Source organism: Pristiophorus japonicus, chromosome 11, assembly GCF_044704955.1.
Source record: "Pristiophorus japonicus isolate sPriJap1 chromosome 11, sPriJap1.hap1, whole genome shotgun sequence".
Lineage (NCBI taxonomy): Eukaryota > Metazoa > Chordata > Chondrichthyes > Pristiophoridae > Pristiophorus > Pristiophorus japonicus.
Genome location: NC_091987.1, coordinates 36,826,206 through 36,851,815, shown reverse-complemented (window position 1 = coordinate 36,851,815; position 25,610 = coordinate 36,826,206). Strand labels below are relative to the sequence as shown.

The 25,610-nt window shown below is 42.0% G+C and overlaps 1 protein-coding gene across 12 annotated transcripts in view; it reads right to left on the bottom strand.

Moving 5' to 3' along the window:
- Positions 1-25,610, bottom strand: part of dmd (dystrophin) — a 2,299,423-nt gene that overhangs the window by 967,202 nt on the left and 1,306,611 nt on the right. For all 12 annotated transcript variants that reach the window (XM_070893344.1, XM_070893337.1, XM_070893339.1 and 9 more), the window contains one exon: positions 24,363-24,513. In XM_070893344.1, coding sequence (XP_070749445.1) covers positions 24,363-24,513 — 151 coding nt within the window. The remainder of the gene's footprint in view (positions 1-24,362; positions 24,514-25,610) is intronic.

Below are 25,610 nucleotides of genomic sequence, written 5' to 3'. Positions count from 1 at the left end.
TAAGTGCACACTAAAATGTTCCAACTAAATATCAAATGACGCTGCTTCAGTTCTGATTTGGCACGATTTTTATTCAAAAGTCTTGTTCTGCAAACAGCACCAACAGCAAAAAAATGGAAAATGGCCCTGGACCAAGCACATTCCTTTCCCACAGGTTCAAGGCCTGCTAATGGTAGTAAGTGTCTATTAATAATGCTGCTGAGGCGACCAGCCACTGTCCCAAAGATAACATATGATTCTTTCATGAATGAATATATTTCCAGCATGATCCTGAACTGCAGTAAATACCAGTAAAGCCGTGTTCTCAATTTGTAGGACAACTGCTTCAAAACAAACTATGTACAAAAAGAAAGTAGGGAAATTGATGGGACTGTGTTCGGCCTTAACTCGCCGCGAATGCCCCTATTTCCGGTTTAACCACGGCAGGTTTGGGGTTGGCCGGGTAACCTTTCTGGAGAGGCGGGTTGGTCATTACAATATTTAAGTGAAGCTCGGTGTCTCAGATTTTGACAGCGCTTTGCCTCCAGCGCGGCAGCTAAAGGGAGACGGGAGCTGCCAGATCCAGCAGTTAAGTGCTTTTCCAGCACTGCTTGTGGGCTGGGAGGGAGGGAAGGAGGAAGGAAAGACTTGCATTTATATAGCGCCTTTCACAACCACCAGATGTCTCAAAGCGCTTTAAAGCCAATGAAGTACTTTTGGAGTGTACTCACTGTTGTAATGTGGCAATCGCGGCAGCCAATTTGCGCGCAGCAACTCCCACAAACAGCAATATGATAGTGACCAGATAATCTGGTTTTTTTTCGTTATGCTGATTGAGGGCTAAATATTGGCCAGGACACTGAGGATAACTCCCCTGCTCTTCATCGAAATAGTGCCATGGGATCTTTTATGTTCACCTAAGAGGACAGACGGGGCCTCGGTTTAACGCCTCATCCGAAAGACGGCACCTCCGACAGTGCAGCACTCCCTAAGCACTGGAGTGTCAGCCTCGATTTATGTGCTTAGGAACCCCTATCAGTCCCTCAAGCTACCCTGCCACAATCTGCCTCCCTCCCTGCGATTGATCTGATCTTGCCCCCTTGCGATCTTCTGACACTCTGCAATCCATTCCTCCCGCGATTTCTCCCGCTAACCCCCCTCCCCACCACGATTTATCCCCCTCTCCCCATGATCTCTTCCTCCCTCCTCTCTGCTGCACTCTGAGCACCCCCCACGACCCCCAATCTTCTTGTTGCCGGGTACCATTCCCAGAGGTTCCTGGCTGCACCCAACTACTGCTGGCTTTCCCGCCGGCAGCTGTCCAGCCTCTCAATCTGGCTGGCTGCGAGCCAGAAACGGAGTCAAAAAATTCAAATGAGGTCCTGCTGTATATTCGGCAGGACCTCTGCATTCCCAGCATTCCTATGTTTTCCAGATGCGGACAGGCACTCACTCCCTCCCCACCTCCCTGTAAAATGTTCAATCTCAAATCTTTACACTCACCACCATTACCTTCAGCGTTTGTTCAAGCCTCACATCCACACTCTTGGGCATTTCATCACAACATGCACTGAGGTCGAAATTGCCCTGTTTTGCAACGTTCATTAGCGCCTCTGGTGGGCGCTAACGGGGTGCGAAAAACTTTTTGCCTCGGGGGAGCGCTACCGGTTCCCGCGAAATTGCACGGGAGTTAGCGGAGGCGATGCCACGGTAGCATCGCGACCGCCGGTAGCACCCCGGGTCGCCGCACAACCGGCGATGACATCATAGCCGTGCACACCAATCCCTTTCCATCCCGCGGTGGATTTTGCCGTGAGCCCCGCGAGGCTGCCGCGAGCGGTGTCAGCGCCAGCCTCGCGGGTTGTGAACCGGGCTGACTGCTGCTCATGGGGTGGAAGTGAAAGGGAGGTCGCAAGCGCCGCGCACCGCCATCTTGCTGGTTTTGCTGACTCACTGGTCGGCCTGACCTCTTCGCCCCTTGCGTGGTCCAGGTCACCGTGTTGCAGCTGGGCACTCCATTTTGGGTGCCCGACTGTGGCCTCGGCACCACGCTGCCCTGGTGGCCCAGTGGAGATCGTCAGAGGCCATGGAGAGTGCGCAGCGGCCCTCCCCAGCATCACCCCGGGACACACCCCAAGAGGGGCGCTAACCGCAATTTTGCAGCCGGGGTGGGACTTCCGCACTAGGAGCAGGACTTCCCGCCCCAAATCGGGGCACTGGGGAATTTCTTGTTGTGCGAGACCCCTTGGGGAAGAGTGACCATAAAATTATAGAATTCTTTATTAGGATGGAGAGTGACACAGTTAATTCAGAAACTAGGGTCCTGAACTTAGGGAAAGGTAACTTCGATGGTTTGAGGCGTGAATTGGCTAGAATAGACTGGCAAATGACACTTAATGGGTTGACGGTGGATAGGCAATGGCAAACATTTAAAGATCACATGGATGAACTTCAGCAATCCCTCTCTGAAGTAAAAATAAAACAGGGAAGGTGGTTCAACCTTGGCTAACAAGGGAAATTAAGGATAGTGTTAAATCCAAGGAAGAGGCATATAAATTGGTCAGAAAAAGCAACAAACCTGAGGACTGGGAGAAATTTAGAATTCAACAAAGGAGGACAAAGGGTTTAATTAAGAGGGGGAAAATAGAGTACGAGAAGAAGCTTGCCGGGAACGTAAAAACTGACTGCAAAAACTTCTATAGATATGTGAAGAGAAAAAGATTAGTGAAGACAAATGAAGGTCCCTTGCAGTCGGATTCAGGTAAATTTATTATGGGAACAAAGAAATGGCAGACCAATTGAACAAATACTTTGGTTCTATCTTCACGAAGGAAGAGACAAATAACCTTCCGGAAGTACAAGGGGACAGTGGGTCTAGTGAGAAGGAGGAACTGAAGGATATCCTTATTAGGCGGGAAATTGTGTTAGGGAAATTGATGGGAATGAAGGCCAATAATTCTCCGGGGCCTGATAGTCTGCATCCCAGAGTACTTAAGGAAGTGGCCCGAGAAATAGTGGATGCATTGGTGATCATTTTCCAACAGTCTATCGACTCTGGAGCAGTTCCTTTGGACTGGAGGGTAGCTAATGTAACACCACTTTTTAAAAAAGGAGGGAGAGAAAGTGGGTAATTATAGACCAGTTAGCCGGACATCAGTAGTGGGGAAAATGTTGGAATCAATTATTAAGGATGAAATAGCAGTGCATTTGGAAAGCAGTGACAGGATCGGTCCAAGTCAGCATGGATTTATGAAAGGGAAATCATGCTTGACAAATCTTCTGGAAGTTTTTGAGGATGTAACTAGTAGAGTGGACAAGGGAGAACCAGTGGATGTGGTGTATTTGGACTTTCAAAAGGCTTTTGACAATGGCCCACACAAGAGGATTGGTGTGCAAAATCAAAGCGCGTGGTATTGGGGGTAATATACTGACGTGGATAGAGAACTGGTTGGCAGACAGGAAGCAGCGGGTCGGGATAAATGGGTCCTTTTCAGAATGGCAGGCAGTGACTAGTGGGGTGCCGCAGGGCTCAGTGCTGGGACCCCAGCTCTTTACAATATACATCAATGATTTGGATGAAGGAATTGAGTGTAATATCTCCAAGTTTGCAGATGACACTAAACTGGGTGGGCGGTATGAGCTGTGAGGGGGACGCTTGGAGGCTGCAGGGTGACTTGGACAGGTTAGATGAGTGGGCAAATGCATGGCAGATGCAGTATAATGTGGATAAATGTGAGGTTATCCACGTTGGGGCAAAAGCGCGAAGATAGAATATTATGTGAATGGCGGCAGATTAGGAAAGGGGGAGGTGCAACGAGACTTGGGTGTCATGGTTCATCAGTCATTGAAAGTTGGCATACAGGTACAGCAGACAGTGAAGGCGGCAAATGGTATGTTGGCCTTCATAGCTAGGGGATTTGAGTATAGGAACAGGGAGGTCTTACTGCAGTTGTACAGGGCCTTGGTGAGGCCTCACCTAGAATATTGTGTTCAGTTTTGGTCTCCTAATCTGAGGAGGGACGTTCTTGCTATTGAGGGTGTGCAGCGAAGGTTCACCAGACTGATTCCCGGGATGGCAGGACTGACATATGAGGAGTGACTGGATCAAATGGGCCTTTATACATTGGAGGTTAGAAGGATGAGAGGGGATCTCATAGAAACATATAAGATTCTGACGGGACTGGACAGGTTAGATGCGGGGAGAATGTTCCCAATGTTGGGGAAGTCCAGAACCAGGGGACACAGTCTTAGGATAAGGGATAGGCCATTTAGGACTTAGATGAGGAGAAACTTCTTCACTCAGAGCATTGTTAACCTGTGGAATTCCCTGCCGCAGAGAGTTGTTGATGCCAGTTCATTGCATATATTCAAGAGGGAGTTAGATATGGCCCTTACGGCTGAGGGGATCAAGGGGTATGGAGAGAAAGCAGGAAAGGGGTACTGATATGCTCCTCCTGTACCATGTGGGAACTCGGGGACACTTCCGGTGTCCCTGGGCGCTGCGTGTGTAGGAAGTGTATCCGCCTCGAGCTCTTGACGGTCCGCGTTGCAGAATTGGAGCTGAGGGTGGATTCACTCTGGAGCATCCACGATGCTGAGAATGACGTGAGTATCACGTGTAGTGAGTTGGTCTTACCGCAGGAGAAGGGTCCACAGTCAGATAGGGAATGGAAGACCAGCAGGAAGAGTAGTGCAAGAAAGATAGTGCAGGGGTCCCCTGTGGTCATCCCCCTGCAAAACAGATACACTGCTTTGAGTACTGTTGGGGAGGATGACTCATCAGGGGAGGGCAGCAGCAGCCAAGTTCATGGCACCGTAGGTGGCTCTGCTGCAAAGGAGGGCAGGAAAAAGAGTGGGAGCGCGATAGTGATAGGGGATTCGATGGTGAGGGGAATAGATAGGCGTTTGTGCGGACGCAACCGAGACTCCAGGATGGTATGTTGCCTCCCTGGTGCAAGGGTCAAGGATGTCTCAGAGCGGGTGCAGGACATTCTGAAATGGGAGGGAGAACAGCCAGTTGTCGTGGTGCACATTGGTACCAACGACATAGGTAAAAAAAGGGATGAGGTCCTACGAAAAGAATTTAAGGAGCTAGGAGCTAAATTAAAAAGTAGGACCTCAAAAGTAGTAATCTCGGGATTGCTACCAGTGCCACGTGCTAGTCAGAGTAGGAATCGCAGGATAGCGCAGATGAATACATGGCTTGAGCAGTGGTGCAGCAGGGAGGGATTCAAATTCTTGGGGCATTGGAACCGGTTCTGGGGGAGGTGGGACCAGTACAAACCGGACGGTCTGCACCTGGGCAGGTCCGGAACCAATGTCCTAGGGGGAGTGTTTGCTAGTGCTGTTGGGGAGGAGTTAAACTAATATTGCAGGGGGATGGGAACCTATACAAGGAGACAAAGGGAGACAAAAAGGAGGCAAAAGCAAAAGACAGAAAGGAGATGAGGAAAAGTGGAGGGCAGAGAAACCCAAGGCAAAGAACAAAAAGGGCCACTGTACAGCAAAATTCTAAAAGGACAAAGGGTGTTAAAAAAGCAAGCCTGAAGGCTTTGTGTCTTAATGCAAGGAGTATCCGCAATAAGGTGGATGAATTAACTGTGCAAATAGATGTTAACAAATATGATGTGATTGGGATTACGGAGACGTGGCTCCAGGATGATCAGGGCTGGGAACTCAACATCCAGGGGTATTCAACATTCAGGAAGGATAGAATAAAAGGAAAAGGAGGTGGGGTAGCATTGCTGGTTAAAGAGGAGATTAATGCAATAGTTAGGAAAGACATTAGCTTGGATGATGTGGAATCTATATGGGTAGAGCTGCAGAACACTAAAGGGCAAAAAACATTAGTGGGAGTTGTGTACAGACCTCCAAACAGTAGTAGTGATGTTGGGGAGGGCATCAAACAGGAAATTAGGAGTGCATGCAATAAAGGTGCAGCAGTTATAATGGGTGACTTTAATATGCACATAGATTGGGCTAGCCAAACTGGAAGCAATACGGTGGAGGAGGATTTCCTGGAATGCATAAGGGATGGTTTTCGAGACCAATATGTCGAGGAACCAACTAGGGGGGAGGCCATCTTAGACTGGGTGTTGTGTAATGAGAGAGGATTAATTAGCAATCTCATTGTGCGAGGCCCCTTTGGGAAGAGTGACCATAATATGGTGGAATTCTGCATTAGGATGGAGAATGAAACAGTTAATTCAGAGACCATGGTCCAGAACTTAAAGAAGGGTAACTTTGAAGGTATGAGGCATGAATTGGCTAAGATAGATTGGCTAATGATACTTAAGGGGTTGACTGTGGATGGGCAATGGCAGACATTTAGAGAACGCATGGATGAATTACAACAATTGTACATTCCTGTCTGGCGTAAAAATAAAAAAGGGAAGGTGGCTCAACCGTGGCTATCTAGGGAAATCAGGGATAGTATTAAAGCCAAGGAAATGGCATACAAATTGGCCAGAAATAGCAGCGAACCTGGGGACTGGGAGAAATTTAGAACTCAGCAGAGGAGGACAAAGGGTTTGATTAGGGCAGGGAAAATGGAGTACGAGAAGAAGCTTGCAGGGAACATTAAGGCGGATTGCAAAAGTTTCTATAGGTATGTAAAGAGAAAAAGGTTAGTAAAGACAAACGTAGGTCCCCTGCAGTCAGAATCAGGGGAAGTCATAACGGGGAACAAAGAAATGGCAGACCAATTGAACAAGTACTTTGGTTCAGTATTCACTAAGGAGGACACAAACAATAAAAGTGGTCAGAGGGTCTATTAAGGAGGAGGAACTGAGGGAAATCTTTATTAGTCGGGAAATTGTGTTGGGGAAATTGATGGGATTGAAGGCCGATAAATCCCCAGGGCCTGATGGACTGCATCCCAGAGTACTTAAGGAGGTGGCCTTGGAAATAGCGGATGCATTGACAGTCATTTTCCAACATTCCATTGACTCTGGATCAGTTCCTATCGAGTGGAGGGTAGCCAATGTAACCCCACTTTTTAAAAAAGGAGGGAGAGAGAAAGCAGGGAATTATAGACCGGTCAGCCTGACCTCAGTAGTGGGTAAAATGATGGAATCAATTATTAAGGATGTCATAGCAGCGCATTTGGAAAATGGTGACATGATAGGTCCAAGTCAGCATGGATTTGTGAAAGGGAGATCATGCTTGACAAATCTCTGGAATTTTTTGAGGATGTTTCCAATAAAGTGGACAAAGGAGTACCAGTTGATGTGGTATATTTGGACTTTCAGAAGGCTTTCGACAAGGTCCCACACAGGAGATTAATGTGCAAAGTTAAAGCACATGGGATTGGGGGTAGTGTGCTGACGTGGATTGAGAACTGGTTGTCAGACAGGAAACAAAGAGTAGGAGTAAATGGGTACTTTTCGGAATGGCAGGCAGTGACTAGTGGGGTACCGCAGGGTTCTGTGCTGGGGCCCCAGCTGTTTACATTGTACATTAATGATTTAGACGAGGGGATTAAATGTAGTATCTCCAAATTTGCGGATGGCACTAAGTTGGGTGGCAGTGTGAGCTGCGAGGAGGATGCTATGAGGCTACAGAGTGACTTGGATAGGTTAGGTGAGTGGGCAAATGCGTGGCAGATGAAGTATAATGTGGATAAATGTGAGGTTATCCACTTTGGTGGTAAAAACAGAGAGACAGACTATTATCTGAATGGTGACAGATTAGGAAAAGGGAAGGTGCAACGAGACCTGGGTGTCATGGTACATCAGTCATTGAAGGTTGGCATGCAGGTACAGCAGGCGGTTAAGAAAGCAAATGGCATGTTGGCCTTCATAGCGAGGGGATTTGAGTACAGGGGCAGGGAGGTGTTGCTACAGTTGTACAGGGCCTTGGTGAGGCCACACCTGGAGTATTGTGTACAGTTTTGGTCTCCTAACTTGAGGAAGGACATACTTGCTATTGAGGGAGTGCAGCGAAGATTCACCAGACTGATTCCCGGGATGGTGGGACTGACCTATCAAGAAAGACTGGATCAACTGGGCTTGTATTCACTGGAGTTCAGAAGAGTGAGAGGGGACCTCATAGAAACGTTTAAAATTCTGACGGGTTTGGACAGGTTGGATGCAGGAAGAATGTTCCCAATGTTGGGGAAGTCCAGAACCAGGGGTCACAGTCTAAGGATAAGGGGTAAGCCATTTAGGACCGAGATAAGGAGAAACTTCTTCACCCAGAGAGTGGTGAACCTGTGGAATTCTCTGCCACAGGAAGTAGTTGAGGCCAATTCACTAAATATATTCAAAAGGGAGTTAGATGAAGTCCTTACTACTCGGGGGATCAAGTGGTATGGCGTGAAAGCAGGAAGTGGGTACTGAAGTTTCATGTTCAGCCATGAACTCATTGAATGGCGGTGCAGGCTAGAAGGGCTGAATGGCCTGCTCCTGCACCTATTTTCTATGTTTCTATGTTTCTATGAGTGAATGATTAGCCATGATCTTATTGAATGCTGGTGCAGGCTCGAAGGGCCGAACGGCCTACTCCTGCACTTATTTTCTATGTTTCTTTGTTTCCCCAATATTCTCTTAAATCTATCCTTTTGCGCTTTGATTAAAGATACTTCAGCTCGACTCAGGACATCCTCAAGAGACTCACTTTCTGCCATGTGTTGCATTGTTTCAACGTCAAAACAAAAATACAACCAGTTGCTTCAGCAAAGAAGACATTTTCTCCAAACTGCTGAAGGTTTAATTGAATAGCCTGCTTGTAGTCTCAATCGTCAAGTCAAAAACATGCACATCGATTTGAAGGTGAATTCCTGCAAATCTAACAACCTTCTTAATTACTAAACTTGGCAGAAAACAACATTAGGAACATAGCTTACTGACGTGTGTGGATATTTAAAAAGAGGAAGCTCCCAACACACTAGAAACTAATCAACCCTACACTCAAATCTAAGACGGTGGCAAATTAATCACCAGACGACGGAATTATAAGAGGGAAAAGGAAGGCAACACATAGAAGTAATTCTGAAGGAGATAAAATTACAAGGGAGAAAGTTGGCAAGAATTTAAGTGGCATTTGAAACACAGTGATTAAAAAGTGAAAAGCTGAACATTAGTGCTGACTGCCTATTTTCATCCCGTACTTGGAAGAAGAGTTTAATCCTAGAGTTGTCAGTGAGTCAAGCAAACGCCTCAACTGCAAATGGCAATGACTTGCTGCTCAGCACATCTGCTTTGACCTGAATAAATAAGTTCACTTTGAGTCTTTCCTGAAGATAGTTTTTCAGAACACAGTAAATGCATGGAAATTTACTACAATTTTTTGTTATTAGTAGAGTTTTCCCCAGTAACAAGCACAGGATTTGACAGGCAAGTACAGAATAACCGATGCTCATTGGAAACGTTGTGAAAGAAAAGTCTAAAGCATCAGATTATTAAGACTTCAAGGATTATTTTTGGAATAAGCCTTTTCAGTATCCTGGGCAAGCTTTACAGACTATTGTTTGCTGGAAAGATGCCTTTCAATCTCAGCGGCATTTTTCACTTACAATACCCTCAAGCAACAAAGGAGATGGTTTAAGAACTGCTCGTAGTTTGAACCAGAGATCAAGGAAAACCATTTGAAGCACACACAATCTGGCTCTTCATCTATCAAACATTTGATTATCTTAATCAAAAATACAAAGTGCATTGTGAGAAGAAAAATTCCAGCTATACAGTATTCAATTTAACCTGCTTCACAAATCTTAGTATTGTATTCCCCCCATTTAACAAATGAAAAGAAAATTTGTTTTAAACGGTTTGACACTGCAGACACTCATAATCTGCTCTCACAACATCTATGGGTCCAAAATTACAGTAAAAGAAAGAACTTGCATTTATATAGCACCTTTCATAACCTCACAATATTCCAAAGCACTTTACAGCCAATGAAGTACTTTTGAAATGTCGTCACTGTGTAATGTAGAGCTGCTTTCCCAGCAGAACAGTGGCAGAGTGTCCGCCCGAGTAGCCAAACCCAGGCCCAATTCCCAAGTACGTGGTCACTTCCATGAGTGGGACAGGATGCACCTGTAAGGGTGCATCAACGGTGCCTGCCTTGACCTTACGCTTGTAGTAAAGCAGTACAGTCGACAACCTCTCCGCCTGAGGTGTCTCAGCTTTTGGGGCCAAAGAATAAAAAATGGCTACAGCAGTCTTCAGTTTCAAAAGGAGATGTCCGTCTCCAGACAGAATGTAATCTCTCTGAGTTTGATAACCTTGGTCTGGGTAAAGTATGGGTCGTTTCAAAAGTGTCACGGGTAGTGCTCTCAGCATACTGAGTGAAATTTTCAGGGTAATTCAGGGTAACTCCCTCAGACATGCCCTCTTGATGTGGGGGGTGGGGCAAGGTGCTATTCCTCCATGATCATTCATCCGTGGCCCCTCTACCAAAACGTGTCAACCAGAGAAGAAAATAAGGCTAAACCCTGGTGAAACTGAATTCCACCCATTTTTCAGCCTTGGATCTGGAAATTCCATAGGATTCTACCTTGGGCGTGACTGAATTTCAAGACCTTAAAACTGAACGGCTGGTCGTGGAGCTCTGCCACGTGTATTAGTAGCTGTACACACAAGTATAACTCACTGCATTGCCAAGTAAATTAGATTTACAGCAGACATTACTAGGAAAGTACTATATAGATGGAACTATTTCTGCAGCCACTGGTCCCAGGTGAGAGTGAAAGGGAAAACATTATTTTTGTCAATGTATTCCTGAGTCACTATTTTGATCCATCCAAAAGCAAAATGCCAAAACCTTTTTTAAATAAGGACACAATAAATAATAAGGTAATGAATATTTTTTGCCTCAGTGATTTCCCAAAACACAGTGGAACGTAATGTAAAGAACGAAGTTGAGCAAATACCAAAGGATAGTTTAGTCTCCTGGTTGACAAAAGAATCTTTTTGAGTTAAATAAACCAATCACTTCATACCTTATAACTAGAATGATTATATTGCACATTCATGAATTACAATAAATTAGGGAGCACATCGAGAGTCTAAAATAGGAGTTCCATATTATAGTGCTATTATATTACTATTTTCACTTCAATACATAGTAGTTTCAGATGCACATCAGTGCATCAAAATGGGGAGGACAACTTGGAGTCATCTGGCACCTAAGTGGACTCTGGTCAAGTACCGTGAGACTACCAGTAGTCTAACTCTAACCCAATGTAAATACACATTTTAAACATGCTCAGGTTGTCAACTCTATTTCATGGAAATTTCTTAAAACTTGGTATGGAATCTTCTTAATGTTATGAAAGAATTGATGCTGCCGTCTGCACTCTCGTCACATTAAAAACTAACTAAAAGAGCTTTTGAGTCCTGTGTTTGTAACCTAATGACATCTCGACAGATGCAGATCTCTTCAGAGTTAATATGAAAAGTGAAAATATGGGAAACATTCGCATTGCTTGTTCCAGTTGACCAGTCAAAGAATCTGAGATGTTCAAAGCCAGAAGCTGTAGAAGCAAAGCTACTTATTTGCAATGTACCACCTCACCTTGAAGGAAGAATTAATTTCCAGAAATACCCATCCAATGCAAAGACATTACTTGAGGTTTGCCTGTGAAAGCATGATAAATTGGATGCTGTACTGAAGTCATTCTACTCACTAATGAAGTATGGCAAAGCAGCCCTGTGCAACAAGACTGTCACTCTGAGCACTCCATGGCCAAGGAAGCACATCCACTCAGATCACTCATTCTAATCTTTTTAATTTATTTTGACAACTGCTGAAAGTATGCTCATCAACTAACTTCCATGTAAAATAGGAAGAGTTGTCAACTCTTATATATTAGATTTCATATTTTCAAGGCTATTGCAAGTCATTCTGCTTTACCAGCAAAGTAATTTTTTTGCAAAATAAATTATTAAAGGAATGGCATGACCACATTAAAAAAAGACCGAATCCTAGGGCTGCATATTTATTTTGTCTTTTGAAATTTACCCAAACTCACTTTTGCCATTAATGAGTTTATTAGGTTTAAAGGCTCCTGCAGTATTTTTTTAAGTTAGGTTAGAATGGAGTTTTTCTTGTCATAAAGACTACGAATGGTATAATTGCTAAGTGCGATTGGATTTCTGACTTTAAATTTTATTTGCTAGTGTTAAAAACTGATTCCTGAAACAAACGATTGTCCATAAAATAGCACAGCAAACTTAATTCTTTCAAATGTTTCAGAAGAATCTGTGCTGAACAAAAAGCCGACAGTTTTGATGAGAAATTTGTCACTGATTATTTTTCATGTCAAATATATATGCAACGGCAAGCCTGAAGGCAGTGGTACTGTTAACCTGACCCTTCAGCAAACTTCATAAAATATACATTCTGCAGTCAATAGAAACCAAATTTAAACAGTTTTTAATTTATGCTTTCAGTTGCAGTTATTTTTTTTAACATTGCAATTGCTTCTATTCAGTAAATGAATATCAGTTATAAGAAAACCCCTTACTCTAACAAGTTAAGATCTGTTTTCCAAACACTAATGACACCACACTAAGAAACTGCCAATTTTCTTAAATTATGACTGTCACATAAAGTTGATTAAATTATTTCTTTAAAAGATTTTTGTAAACATAAACTCAACAGTGAAAACTGTGACAAGCTGAGACCTCTATTCATTCCAGCCGAGGAAGCATGGCCAGGTACAGATCAATGAGACAATAGTGAATAGGTGCATGACTTGATTTATTACTTCAAGACTTCCAAAGTAGATGGGGACCATACCCAATCCAGGAGATCCCATGAGACAAAAGCAACAGCGTTATACCAAGTTCTGTAGACATGACAGTGTTGACTCGAAGAATAACTATCTACAGGATGAAGTGGGGGATCCCACAGATACAATGCTAGCACAATGTAGGCACCTGCATCCTAAAAAGGGGTTGAGATAATCCACAAAACACTGTCGAGAGAAGGACCGGAATACCCAAAGGCACTCTCAGGGATTAAGCCTCTGAGAAGGAATGGGAGGGGAACAGATTTGTGCCACAATGCTGCAGATCATATCTGGACTAAGCTTCAATACCATCACTAAACTGAAGTTTGAGATAAGGCTCTCCATTTCATCACTCAGTGCCCTATCTTTGTGTGGGAAAACACTGCCCACAGTCTTTTAACCACAGGAGGCATTACATCTGAACCAAAACACGTTCTCACTCAGCTACCATAGTCTCACACTTTCTATTGAGGATCACTAGATAGCCATTGGGTACGGTAATCGTGAGTGATTTATCTCCACCCTGGTCCAAAATACATGGGAGTTGCTTGCATCACACCAGTGAGATTGGCTGATTCAGCACAAACCAGGAGTTTCTAGTCTGTTTGGCTCAATTCCAAATTGTATGATCCAAACAAAAAAACACATAAACAGAAAGAAGAAACACATTCCTGTTTATACATAAGTATCATCTTGTTGGTCCACCACTGTTGTTCAACAGCAGACATATAAGGGCACATTCAAGATCACATATCACTCATATCGCTCTGACAATACCCAACTTGCCTCTGTCACCTAGTACAGTGTTAAGAACATAACAACAAAAGAAATAGGAGCAGGAGTAGGCCATTTAGACCCTCAACTGTTGTCCAATATAAAATAGTAACCAGTCACAGGCATGGCTACAACGACATTGCGATTGCCACATGTACTAATTTTAGTAGAAAATTCCTTACATATGCTTAAACAATACATAAGAACATAAGAAATAGGAGCAGTAGAGCATTTGGCACCTCGAGCCTTCTCTGCCATTTAATAAGATTATGGCTAATCTGATCATGGACTCAGCTCCACTTCCCAGCCCGCTCACCATAATCCTTTATTCCCTTATCGCTCAAAAATCTGTCTATCTCCACCTTAAATATATTCAATGACCCAGCCTCCACAGCTCTCTGGGACAGAGAATGCCACAGATTTACAACCCGATGAGAGCAGAAATTCCTCCTCAGCTCAGTTTTAAATTGGCGGCCCCTAATTCTGAAACTATGCCCCCTAGTTTTAGTTTCCCCTATGAGTGGAAATAACCTCTCTGCATCCACCTTGTCGAGTCCCCTCATTATCTTACATGTTTCGATAAGATCTCTTCTCATTCTTCTGAACTCCAATGAGTATAGGCCCAACCTATCATAAGTCAACCCCTCATCTCCAGAATCAACCTAGTGAACCTTCTCTGAACAAAATAACGAGACCAAAACTGTACACAGTACTCTAGGTGTGGCCTCACCAATATCCTGTACAGTTGTAGCAGGATTTCTCTGCTTTTATACTCTCTCCCCCTTGCAATAAAGGCCAACATTCCATTTGCCTTCCTGATTACTTGCTGTACCTGCATACTAACTTTTTGTGTTTCATGCACAAGGACCCCCAGGTCCCTCTGTACTGCAGCAGTTTGCAATTTTTCTTCATTTAAATTATAATTTGCTTTTCTATTTTTTCTGCCAAATTGGATAACCTCACATTTTCTCACATTATGCTCCATCTGCCAAATTTTTGCCCACTCACTTAGCCTGCCTATATCCCTTTGCAGATTTCTTGTGTTCTCCTCACAATGTGCTTTCTCACCCATCTTTGTATCATCAGCAAACTTGATAAATGTACTTCGCAAATTCACTGAACAAATATCTACCACCATTCTGTAACCAGTGAAGTAAATCACTCACAATGATCAAAAAACACACACACTGCTTGTTGTCTTACAAAAATAAATGCACAAAAAGGTTAAAGTGCACATGCATTGGATATGCAATAAGTAATGAGATCACATGCCGAACAATGGTGTCGGTTACTCTTTTTTCAATTTACTGATTAAAAATTCAATTAACCACATCTGAATCTCCAATTTGCCACATGTGGCTAGTGGGTGATGCATTGGATGACTCTGTTCTAGACTACTGGTCCCAGTTATTGACATCTGAGGAGCAACTTCTTAAACTTCATCTGTTCGGATTCCACACTCCACAGTTAAATGATTGTATATTTAGTACTAAAAAACAATATTGCTGATTGAAACATTAATTCAAATAAACTTTTTCACCTTCTGCTCTGGTCTTTCCTTCCCAAAATGGCCTCTCACCTTTTTTAGTCTAATTAGCAATGTTTATATGTATCCATTTTTTTCTCATCGTGGTCTGTAAACAAGAATGCTCATTAGGCACATAGAACCACCATAGAGTTTACTTTGCTGTATCTCTTGAGCTTTAAAACATAGCTAATTGTTACTGGCTGAAAAATATGTAAAATTATTTTGCTACTATATCCTGAGCAGATAGGGCCATAGGCTAAACAGAAAAAAAAAACTTAAGGACTATCTGAATGATTCAAAATTCCACAGAGGATTATAATCTTGCTAGTTGATGATAGACACCCCAGCTTTCTTTCACTTTCAGTCAGTGTGGTCCAGTCTCCAGTAAGTAAAATATCATACGGCTGCAAAAGAGCCTGAGATGTCCTTTTACTTTAGCCTTCAATGTAATTCCAAGCCTTTTTGTCGTGCATCCTTTGTTTACTGTTAAATGTTACCAGCAGTATATATGTGGCCTTGCACCAAAATTGTTGACATTTAGCACAATGAGTCATTTGGTAATAAAAGACTGAAAACTGCAAGTGCTAATATATACGTGTTTACGTGTGTCCTTCATTGTACTTACTGTTCTATAATATAATGTAAGAATGTATAAGGTATATTTTCGAGAAGACACTTTCATAAACCACAGTCTTACCATTTTGTAGTACTAACAGGACACACTCTGGGGATATAGCCTAGGATGTATCCTAGGAGTTATCGAACAAATGTACATGATCCTGTCTGCAACCTTAGCCACACGTGTGTGTATGTGTATACATGCTTAACAGACTAATATCAGCTGTAGTGTCTCATTTAAATAGGTGAAATCCAGTGAAGTCTTACATTAACATGAACATTAATTTTATAATTTGGTAAAAGAAACACTTGCATAAATACAATACTTTATCGCATCTCTTTGAAACGACCCAAAGGGTTTCACAAACAATTATTTGTGAAGTGCAATATTATGTAGGCAAACACAGTAGTCATTTTGCACACATCAAGTTCTGCTAAAAACTAATGCGATGCATGACCTGTTTGTCTGGTGTTGGATGTGAGGGAAAATATTAGCCAGGGTACTAGCAGAATCCGCTGCTCTTTCTCAAATAGTGCCATTCAATCTTTAACACTAACCTAAATAGTCACACAAGGCCTTGGTTTAACATCTCCTCCAAACTACAGCACCTCCAATAAGGCAGTATCTCCGTAAAACATTCAGATTTTGTCTTCAGTTGGATGGGGTTTTGGCCAATTTGACTCATCCCTTGTAAAGGCTATGCTAATAAAGAGCCTGACTTTATAACTTCAGTAACTTAGCACAAAAGTTATTTTTTCAAAACATAACTTAACTCAGCAATTATGATGGTTTCATTGCAACTGGCCAGTTAATTGTTTAGCTTCATTTCTGTTCATTTTTATTCCAATTTCTCTTGTGTAACATTCTGTGGCATTTGCATTGCATCTCCCTTAGTCAGGCAGGTGTGAGAGTTGTTATGGCTCTGAAATAAACTCACAGGAGGTACACTTGAGCAGGGAGAATTGACTGGCAGTTAGTTCTGTGAATTCTGATGCTTGAACTGCTCTTGATGGACATTGGATTTTATATCCAATACACCAGCAGAGGGGTTTTATTCAATCAATTACAATGTTATCAGTACACCTCAAGTAGCAAACATAGCTCACAGGCTACAAAAACACAATACACAGTGACAGCCTCTGGTGGTATACTAACAACTAAAATTACTGAAAATATTTTTCTACTGTACAAAATATCACAACTCACCAACTCACACTAGCTTTAGTACCTGTAATGCAGCAATATTTCTGTCATTACTAATTGTGATTTACCAAGCACTTTATTACTTTCTGATATTAAAAGCTTTAATGAAGTAACATTTGTATTGAGTGTTTTTCTTAAAGGGGCAATGTGTGGGAAGAGGGAGAGAACAAAATGATAATGCTCCGATTGTACATCTGCTTTCATTTTTATTTTGTGTTCTATAAACTTTAAAAAGTAAACTGAACTGAGAAGGGAGAGAATTACAGAAAAAGACAATGAGCAGGATTTTCCCGGGTCCCACCCGCACGGTGCGGGGAGACCCGGGAGATGGTGGGAAACCCGGAAGTTGAGGTTTCCCAGCAACTCCACTGCATGCGTGCAATGCCTATGAGACAGAGTAGGAGAGAACTAGACAGAAAAAAAGATGCAAACAGAGAGAAAGGAAGACCTGCAGCTTTTTTCCCCTCACCCCTACCGGGTCAATTTCCTCATTGCTGCCGGATCAATTTCCCCGTCCCTGCTGGATCAATTTCTTTATCCCTGCTGAATTAATTTCCTTATCCCTGCTGAATTAATTTCTTCATCCCTGCCGGATCAATTTCCCCATCCTTGCCGGATCAATTTCCCCATCCTTGCCGGATCAATTTCCCCATCCCTGCCGGATCAACTTCCCCATCCCTGCCAGATCAATTTCTCCATCTCTGCCGGATCAATTTCTTCATCGCTGCCGGATCAATTTCCCCATCACTGCTGGATCAATTTTCCCGTCCCTGCCGGATCAATTTCCTTATCCCTGCTGAATTAATTTCCTTATCCCTGCTGAATTAATTTCTTCATCCCTGCCGGATCAATTTCCCCGTCCCTGCCGGATCAATTTCCCCGTCCCTGCCGGATCAATTTCTCCATCCCTGCCGGATCAATTTCCCCATCCTTGCCGGATCAATTTCCCTGTCCCTGCCGGATCAATTTCCCCATCCTTGCCAGATCAATTTCTCCATCCCTGCCGGATCAATTTCTCCATCCTTGCCAGATCAATTTCTTCATCCCTGCCGGATCAATTTCCCCATCGCTGCCGGATCAATTTCCCCATCGCTGCCGGATCAATTTCCCCATCCCTGCCGGATTAACTTCCCCATCCCTGCCGGATCAATTTCCCCATTGCTGCCGGATCAATTTCCCCATCGCTGCCGAATCAATTTCCCCATCGCTGCCGGATCAATTTCTTCATCGCTGCCGGATCAATTTCCCCATCACTGCTGGATCAATTTTCCCGTCCCTGCCGGATCAATTTCCTTATCCCTGCTGAATTAATTTCCTTATCTCTGCTGAATTAATTTCTTCATCCCTGCCGGATCAATTTCCCCATCCCTGCCGGATCAATTTCCCCATCCTTGCCGGATCAATTTCCCCATCCTTGCCGGATCAATTTCTCCATCCCTGCCGGATCAATTTCTCCATCCCTGCCGGATCAATTTCCCCATTGCTGCCGGATCAATTTTCCCATCGCTGCCGAATCAATTTCCCCATCCCTGCCGGATCAATTTCTTCATCGCTGCCGGATCAATTTCCCCATCACTGCTGGATCAATTTTCCTGATCCCTGCCGAATCAATTTTCCTGATCTCTGCCGGATCAATTTCCCCATCCCTGACAGATCAATTTCCTCATCCTTGCCAGATCAATTTCCCCATCCCTGACAGATCAATTTCCTCATCCTTGCCAGATCAATTTCCCCATCCTTGCTGGATCAATTTCTCCGTCCCTGCTGAATCAATTTCCCCATTCCTGCCGGATCAATTTCCCTCATCCCTGGATAACACAATCCATACTTTCAAAAATCCTTCAACACTCCTTTCCTTTCCTGCGGAATAATTCTTCCAATCATGTTAGATGTACAGACATTTTCATAAAAGACAACCTATATGGAAAGATGTTCAATGTCACACGTGCACAACAGATTCCAGGGAGAATCCATTTTTTCTTCACTTCAGAAGAGTAAATGGTGGACTGCAGTGAAAGACAAATTTGACACAGAACTGAAGGACGCCACAACTGATGCAGAATTAGCGCTGTTGACTTCAAAGCAGATTTTCCAAAAATAAAATGCTGAGGACCAAGGTGGCACCATGACAGGAACTCTTTAATACCACAGGACCCTAAAGAACGCAACAGCAGAAAGAGCTGGAGAGCAGACAGAGGAACAAACCCCCAATAACTGGTAAATCACAAGTGAAAGAAGACAGTCTCTCCATGTGCAGTTATATAAAGCAGAATCAACTCCAGGTAAGGACAGAATTGATCCAATCAGAATTTCACCGAACCAAAACACTTCCCTTTCAAGTGCAATGTTTGGAATATCTGATGCAAGCATAATTCCTAAATTTTAAAAGAAAGCCTGATCTGAGTAGTAAGTTTTCCCACATACCTTTTGTGTAAAACTTAGAATGCAACTAATTTGAGAAAGTTCCATACATTCCACATTTCAGCATCATAATTGCTAGCACTGTTGTGCTAGATACAGTTTTATTCAACGTTTCTGTTTTGTTTTGATTCATTACAATACAAGAAGTTAGCTGTTTGAATCTGCAGTTCTTAAAACTCTCATGACCCCAATTCTGAAATAACATTTCATCAGGTTTCAAATAGATTACGTATCCACGAAGGATTTACATGCATGGGATTACACCAACCAAAACTGCTACTGCAGTATGTAATGCACCTCCAACAACTCAAAACACTCGCCACAAAATTATTATAAAAAAATAATCCACAAAACCTCTCACTGAACAGATACGGCGAATACTTGGTTGTGCATTAGGCTTTAATAGAGAATGGCAGCTTGACTAGAAGCACTCGACCAGCTGACTTGTCCTTCAATCGAGCTGCCTGTCCTCCGTTACAACCTGCTGTACTCCCATGTGTCCATTATTGCTTAATCCAGTTGTGCCTCATTAGGTGAGTGAAATCAGAGTGGCTGGAGGAGAACCTCAATTGTTCACTGAGTGTCATTCAGTCTGATTGAGGATGATATCACAGCAAACTATGTTGTACTGAATTCAAGCACAGACAGGAGCAGCAGGATGCGGAGACATTACTACCTTTGGTTAAAAGCAGTTAAGAAATGCTAAACAAAGAACAATTCAAAATATCTACTTCCAGTCCTATCTCACTCCACCATCACTGAAACTTCCGTATCCATGCCATTCACACCTTAAGGCTCGATCTTTCCCATGCCATCCACACTGGCGCACCAAACCTCAGCCTGCACAAACTCTAGCTCAATCAGTAAGCTACGGCTTATGCCTCAACACCAGACAAGGTCCCACTGCCCTAACACTCCTATCTTCACCAACCTTTATTTGCTCCCATCCCCCAATGCATTAAATTCAAGGTCCTTTCTTCATTTACAAATCCCTTCATGGTCTCATTCTACTCACTGCATCATCCTGCAGTCCTAAATCCCGATTCACATCATTCACTCTTCCAACTCTCACCTAATGTGACCTCAATTCTGGGCACCACATTTTAGGAAGGAAGTGAGGGCTTTGGAGAGGGTACAGACGTGCTTCCACGGACGAGAAATTACAGTTAAGTGGATAGACTGGAGAAGTGGACGTTTTTTTCCTTAAAAAGGAGAAGGCTAAGAGAGATTTAATGGAGGTGTTAAAAGTCATGAAGGGTTCAGATAGAGTAAATAAAGAGAAACCATTTTCAATGACTGAAGGGTTGATAACCAGAGAACACAGATTTAAGGCGACTGGCAAAAGAACCAGAGGTGACTAGAGGAAAAACATTTTACCTAGAAGTGCTTAGGATTTAGAATGCACTGCCTGATGAGATGGTGGATAAAGATTCAATAGTAGCCTTCAAAAGGGAATTGGATAAATACTTGAAGGAGAAAAAATGTGCAGAGTTATGGTGAAAGAACGGGGGAGTGGGACTAACTGGATTGATCTTCGAAAGTGCTGGTGCAGACTCGATGGGATAAATGGCCTCCTTCTGTGCTGTACTATTCAGTGATTCTATAAACTCACTCCATAATCTTCAGCCATCAAGACCCTGCACTCTGGAATTCTCTTTCTGGCTTGCTACATCTCTCCTTATTATGAAAAGCCTCCTGGAAATCTACGTATTTGATCACACCTGTGGTTATCATCCCGAACCCTTCCCCATACTCCTATTCAGTGTATGTCCACTCCAGCCTCTTGCAAAGTGCCTTCAAACTTCCTCATATATAGGATTCTAAATAAATGCAAGTTTTGCATTGGACTATAAATGAAGTATTGTTGGATTGAAAAAATATTATCTTGCATTTATTTGCTTGGTTTATCCTCAAATAAAACATCTGTGAAATAATTTTGCTCAACTTAAACATCGTTTTGGTTTCTTTCTGTAATTGCAGATGACTTTATTGAAAACTACTCAGACAGTGAATACTTAGATGAATTTGGAGGAGCTGCTGTTTCGAATGGTGTTTGAGAATTAACTTGATATGCCAAGTTGTACCCATTCCCTAATGATCGTATCTTTGAGATTGTTAACAAAAATGAGAGTGCATGGAACAGGAGGGAACCTGTTGGCTCGAATAGGGAATTGGTTAGTAAATAGGAGACAGAGAGTAGAGATAATGGGTATGTACGCAAATTGGCAGGATGTGACAAACTGTCTGTACAGGGGCTTCAGCTTTTCATTATATTTATAAATGACTTAGAGGAAGGAATAGAAAGTCATATATCTAAGTTTGATGACAACACCAAGTTAGGTGATACAGTAAATAGTGTAGAGGGGAGCAGAAAGTTACAAAAGGACATTGATAGATTAAGTGAGTGGGCCAAACTGTGGCAGATGGAGTTCAACATTGGAAAGTGTGAGGTCATCCACTTTGGACATAAGATAGATCAGGGTATTTTCTAAAAAGCAAAAAGTTAGGAACTGTGGATGAGCAGAGAGGTTTAGGGGTCCAAATATAGAAATCACTAAATGCTAGTGGACAGGTACAAAAAATAATTTAAAAGGCTAATGCAATGTTTGTCTTTATCTCAAGAGGGCTGGAATACAATGAGGTGGAAATTATGTCACAGCTGTGCTGAGCTCTGGTTGGACCCTATCTGGAGTATGGCATTCAGTTCTGGATACCTCACCTCAGGAGGGATATACTGATCTTGGAGCGGGTGCAGTGCAGATTCACCAGAATAATACTGGGGCCAAAATGGTTAAACTATGTGGACAGGTTGTATAGACTAGGCTTGTTTAAGATAATTAAAAGGAGTTTATGCAGTAGATAGAGAGAAACAACTTCCTCTGGTGGGGGAATCTAGAACTCAGGGGCATAGCCTTAAAATTAGCGCTAGACCATTCGGGGGTGATGTCAGGAATCACTCCTGCATATAAAGGGCAGTGGAAATCTGGAACTCGCTTCCCCCAAAAAACTGTTTGAAATAGAAAATGTCAAAACTAAGATTGTTAGGCAAGGGTACTAAGGGTTATGAAAACAAGGTGGGTAGATAGAATTAAGGTACAGATCAGCCATGATCTAATTGAATAGCAAAACAGGCTTGAGAGGCTGAATGGCCTACTCCTGTTCCTATATTAATACAGCTCTCTATAGTTTTCAGTTAACTTCCTCCTGTAAAATATCTGTTTGCTTAATGTGTGAAGAAACAAATAAAAAAAACAGAATTAAATAAAATAGAAGTTCAAATAACAGTAACTACTTCAACGAATTTTTAAAAAGGTGCTCTCCTCTCAAAGCTTGATCTTTATAGGGTCATTATCTCCACCAGAAGTGCATGGCAGACCTTAGTTTTTTAAAACACAGCACTCAATGCAATAAATCACATCTAAATACAACGATGCATCACTAACATGCTATGTTTTAATTAAAATGATGTCAACTTTTTTTCTCCAAATAAAAAAAGTTTGCCAAATATTTTTAATGTCTGCTTTAATAACATAAAATAAAATTGGCAGCTATTTATCCCATCCCTTACCACAAGTACATGAACTTGCATGCATGATTTCCTGTTAAAGGAAATTTATCACAGGGAATCAAGTCTATAAATGCTATGTAGCAGCAATAAATTAAACAGTTGCATGAAATTAAGAGCAAAAGTGCTTGCACATCAACAACTAGTGATGAACCAGAGTTAAGTGACTAAAAACCTAACACCTGATATAGTCACACGTAATAAATATCTATAATATTTTAAAAATCTTACATCTGCAAGCACTTCCTGTTAACTTGTTTTATGCCCCAATCTAAATTCCACGACTATATTTACAACAGAAATTGCCTATGTAAACTTGTCTTGCTGTAATTACACCCTCCCATCAGTGGCGGAAAAGTATCAGTTCCTCAGCCTGAACTTGAGACAAACTCCAAAGCTCCAATTAACTCTACTTCTTTGTTTTCCAAATTGCTGTACACTTTGCTGCTGAACTATAAATAATAACATAAAAATCATAGTAGGATAATGTTCAACTTTTAAATGGCAACTGAATTATGTCAGCATGCCCCAGTCCAATTATCTCCTGCCCTCAAACCTCACTTCAGCTGAACACTATACCTGATCTTGACACCCCATGAGCAACACCATGAATGTTGGATCTATAATGATTTTGTTTATACATATATATCACAGCTGTGCATAGATCAAGTAAGGTTAAGACATTCATTCTTGCATGTTCCACTTCTCTGCATTTAAGACAGGTGAGCAAAGAACAAATATGTCTTGATCAAACCACAAGGGCATATACTTGCACTTCAAAACATACATCCTGTTAATTTTACATACGGGTCACCAACCACTGCTCATAAAGCTCTGCATCACTAATCTAATAAAAGGCAGAATACTTAACAGTTTATATTACTGCCAAGCTAATAGAATTTTTTTATTGCCATCTATCCCATCAGACTTGTATCTGTAAAGTCTTCAAAAACAACTCAGCCCATAAAGACTTCTTTATGGTTCCTTTGTAATTATACCTCAACATATGCTGCCACTTAACCATAAATAATCTACCTATTGCTCTATGCCAAAAGGACCACAAAGAATGTAAGTGAAAAGTGGTGTAAATGATGATGCATTCTTAACACAATGGATCATGAGCTGCATACAAATCTCAGTGCTGATTGCGATTGTGTCAGTATCAGAATGTCAGCCACAGATTTGTCCTTCCTCAGTAACCAGGTGGTATTGGTAAGCCTCAATTGGTAAGCATTGCAACATGACAAACATTTCCAATATATTCTGATTTAAAAGGCATCACTTAATAACACTGCAAAATTATCTGCGAGGTAATCAGTAAGCACAAATATTCAGAAATATGAGAAAAGTCCCTTGTGATTGCCAGACATTGGCTATGTATAACACAAATCGTTATGCATCATTTATCAAAATTGTTTTCAAAATATTAATTCTATTGGAACTAGAAGCAAACTTCTATATTTATTTCCTAATCAGGAATTGTTCCAACGTAAAACTGTAGGCATTTCAGTAAAATGGGCACTTGATGCATAATTACCTTGAGTTTCTGTTTAATTCTCGCTGGCTCTATATTTTCAGTATCCATCCTGGTGTCAGCCAGGATCTGTTCTGCTTCTGTCATCCACTGGGCCAGGTCTTTTATGTCATAGTTGAAGGTGCGCCATTTCTCCACACATCTATCAAACCTCCTAGGCAAAAGATGTGCATTTTTTTTTAAAGTTTGACCACACTTTGACACAAGGTTATATATTTGCAATTCATAACTTAATAACATTGATGAACTACAAGAAAGATTTTGAACAAAACAACCTTGGTAATACAGAACTCAGACATAAAATACTGAGGGCCGTCCATCAAACACATAAACTATCATTTTAGAAGTGTTCAAAGTGAAGGCTGACAGCATTGTTTTCCACTAGAGCAGTAAGTGGATTTATTACAGCACTACAATTGAAGAGTTAACTTACATGTAGCTTTTTCTCCACTTAATATCCTGGTAAGTAATTACATTTGTGGTCACAGTGGATTTTAAAAAAGTTAACTCAGTTCCAGGCAAAATGATAATGTTTCCTGAAGGGAAGGCAATCTTGCTACACTGAAGTTATGTGCCAGAATGCACATCAAACATTCAAATACTTAAAGAGATGGAGAATAGGAGATTTTCAGGTAATAAAAATATTTACACCTTTCTACTCTGTGTATGTGATTTCCTTTGTGGATTTTCCATTTTGTCAAGGATTTATTGTACAAATAACATGGACCAAAGAAGAAAATCAGAAGCAAGGTACAACTTTCAAACCATCTGCCATATCACAAGGCCATTTCTGTTCAAATATGCCTTGCAGACCTTATTGTTTTGGTGGCTAGTTTGAAAAGGCTCGATTGTGAGATTACAAGGTCCGCAAGACATTTTTCATATGGAACTGTGAATCAGTCCACACTCTGCCACCATGCCTTGCATTACAATAAATCTCTTTGTTCATTTTATATCAAATTCTTGATCATTTAGAATTACAATTTGCCTTCAGAACAAAAGTGACTACATTTCAAAGCAATTTGTTGTATCTGAAGTCCAAATCTCCACCCGTGAAGGCCCTTCTCCCGGGGAGGCACACTATCTTTCAAAAGGAATTTTGATAGGTCGCAAGTGCTGGGTTTTGGCACATTCACTTTGCGTCCCATAACCCGTAACTTGCAGGCCCTCTTTGGGCGCATATCGTTCACAACCGGAGAGGACTCAATTTATGGCCCAATATGGACAAATGTAAAGTACTTCACATAAGAG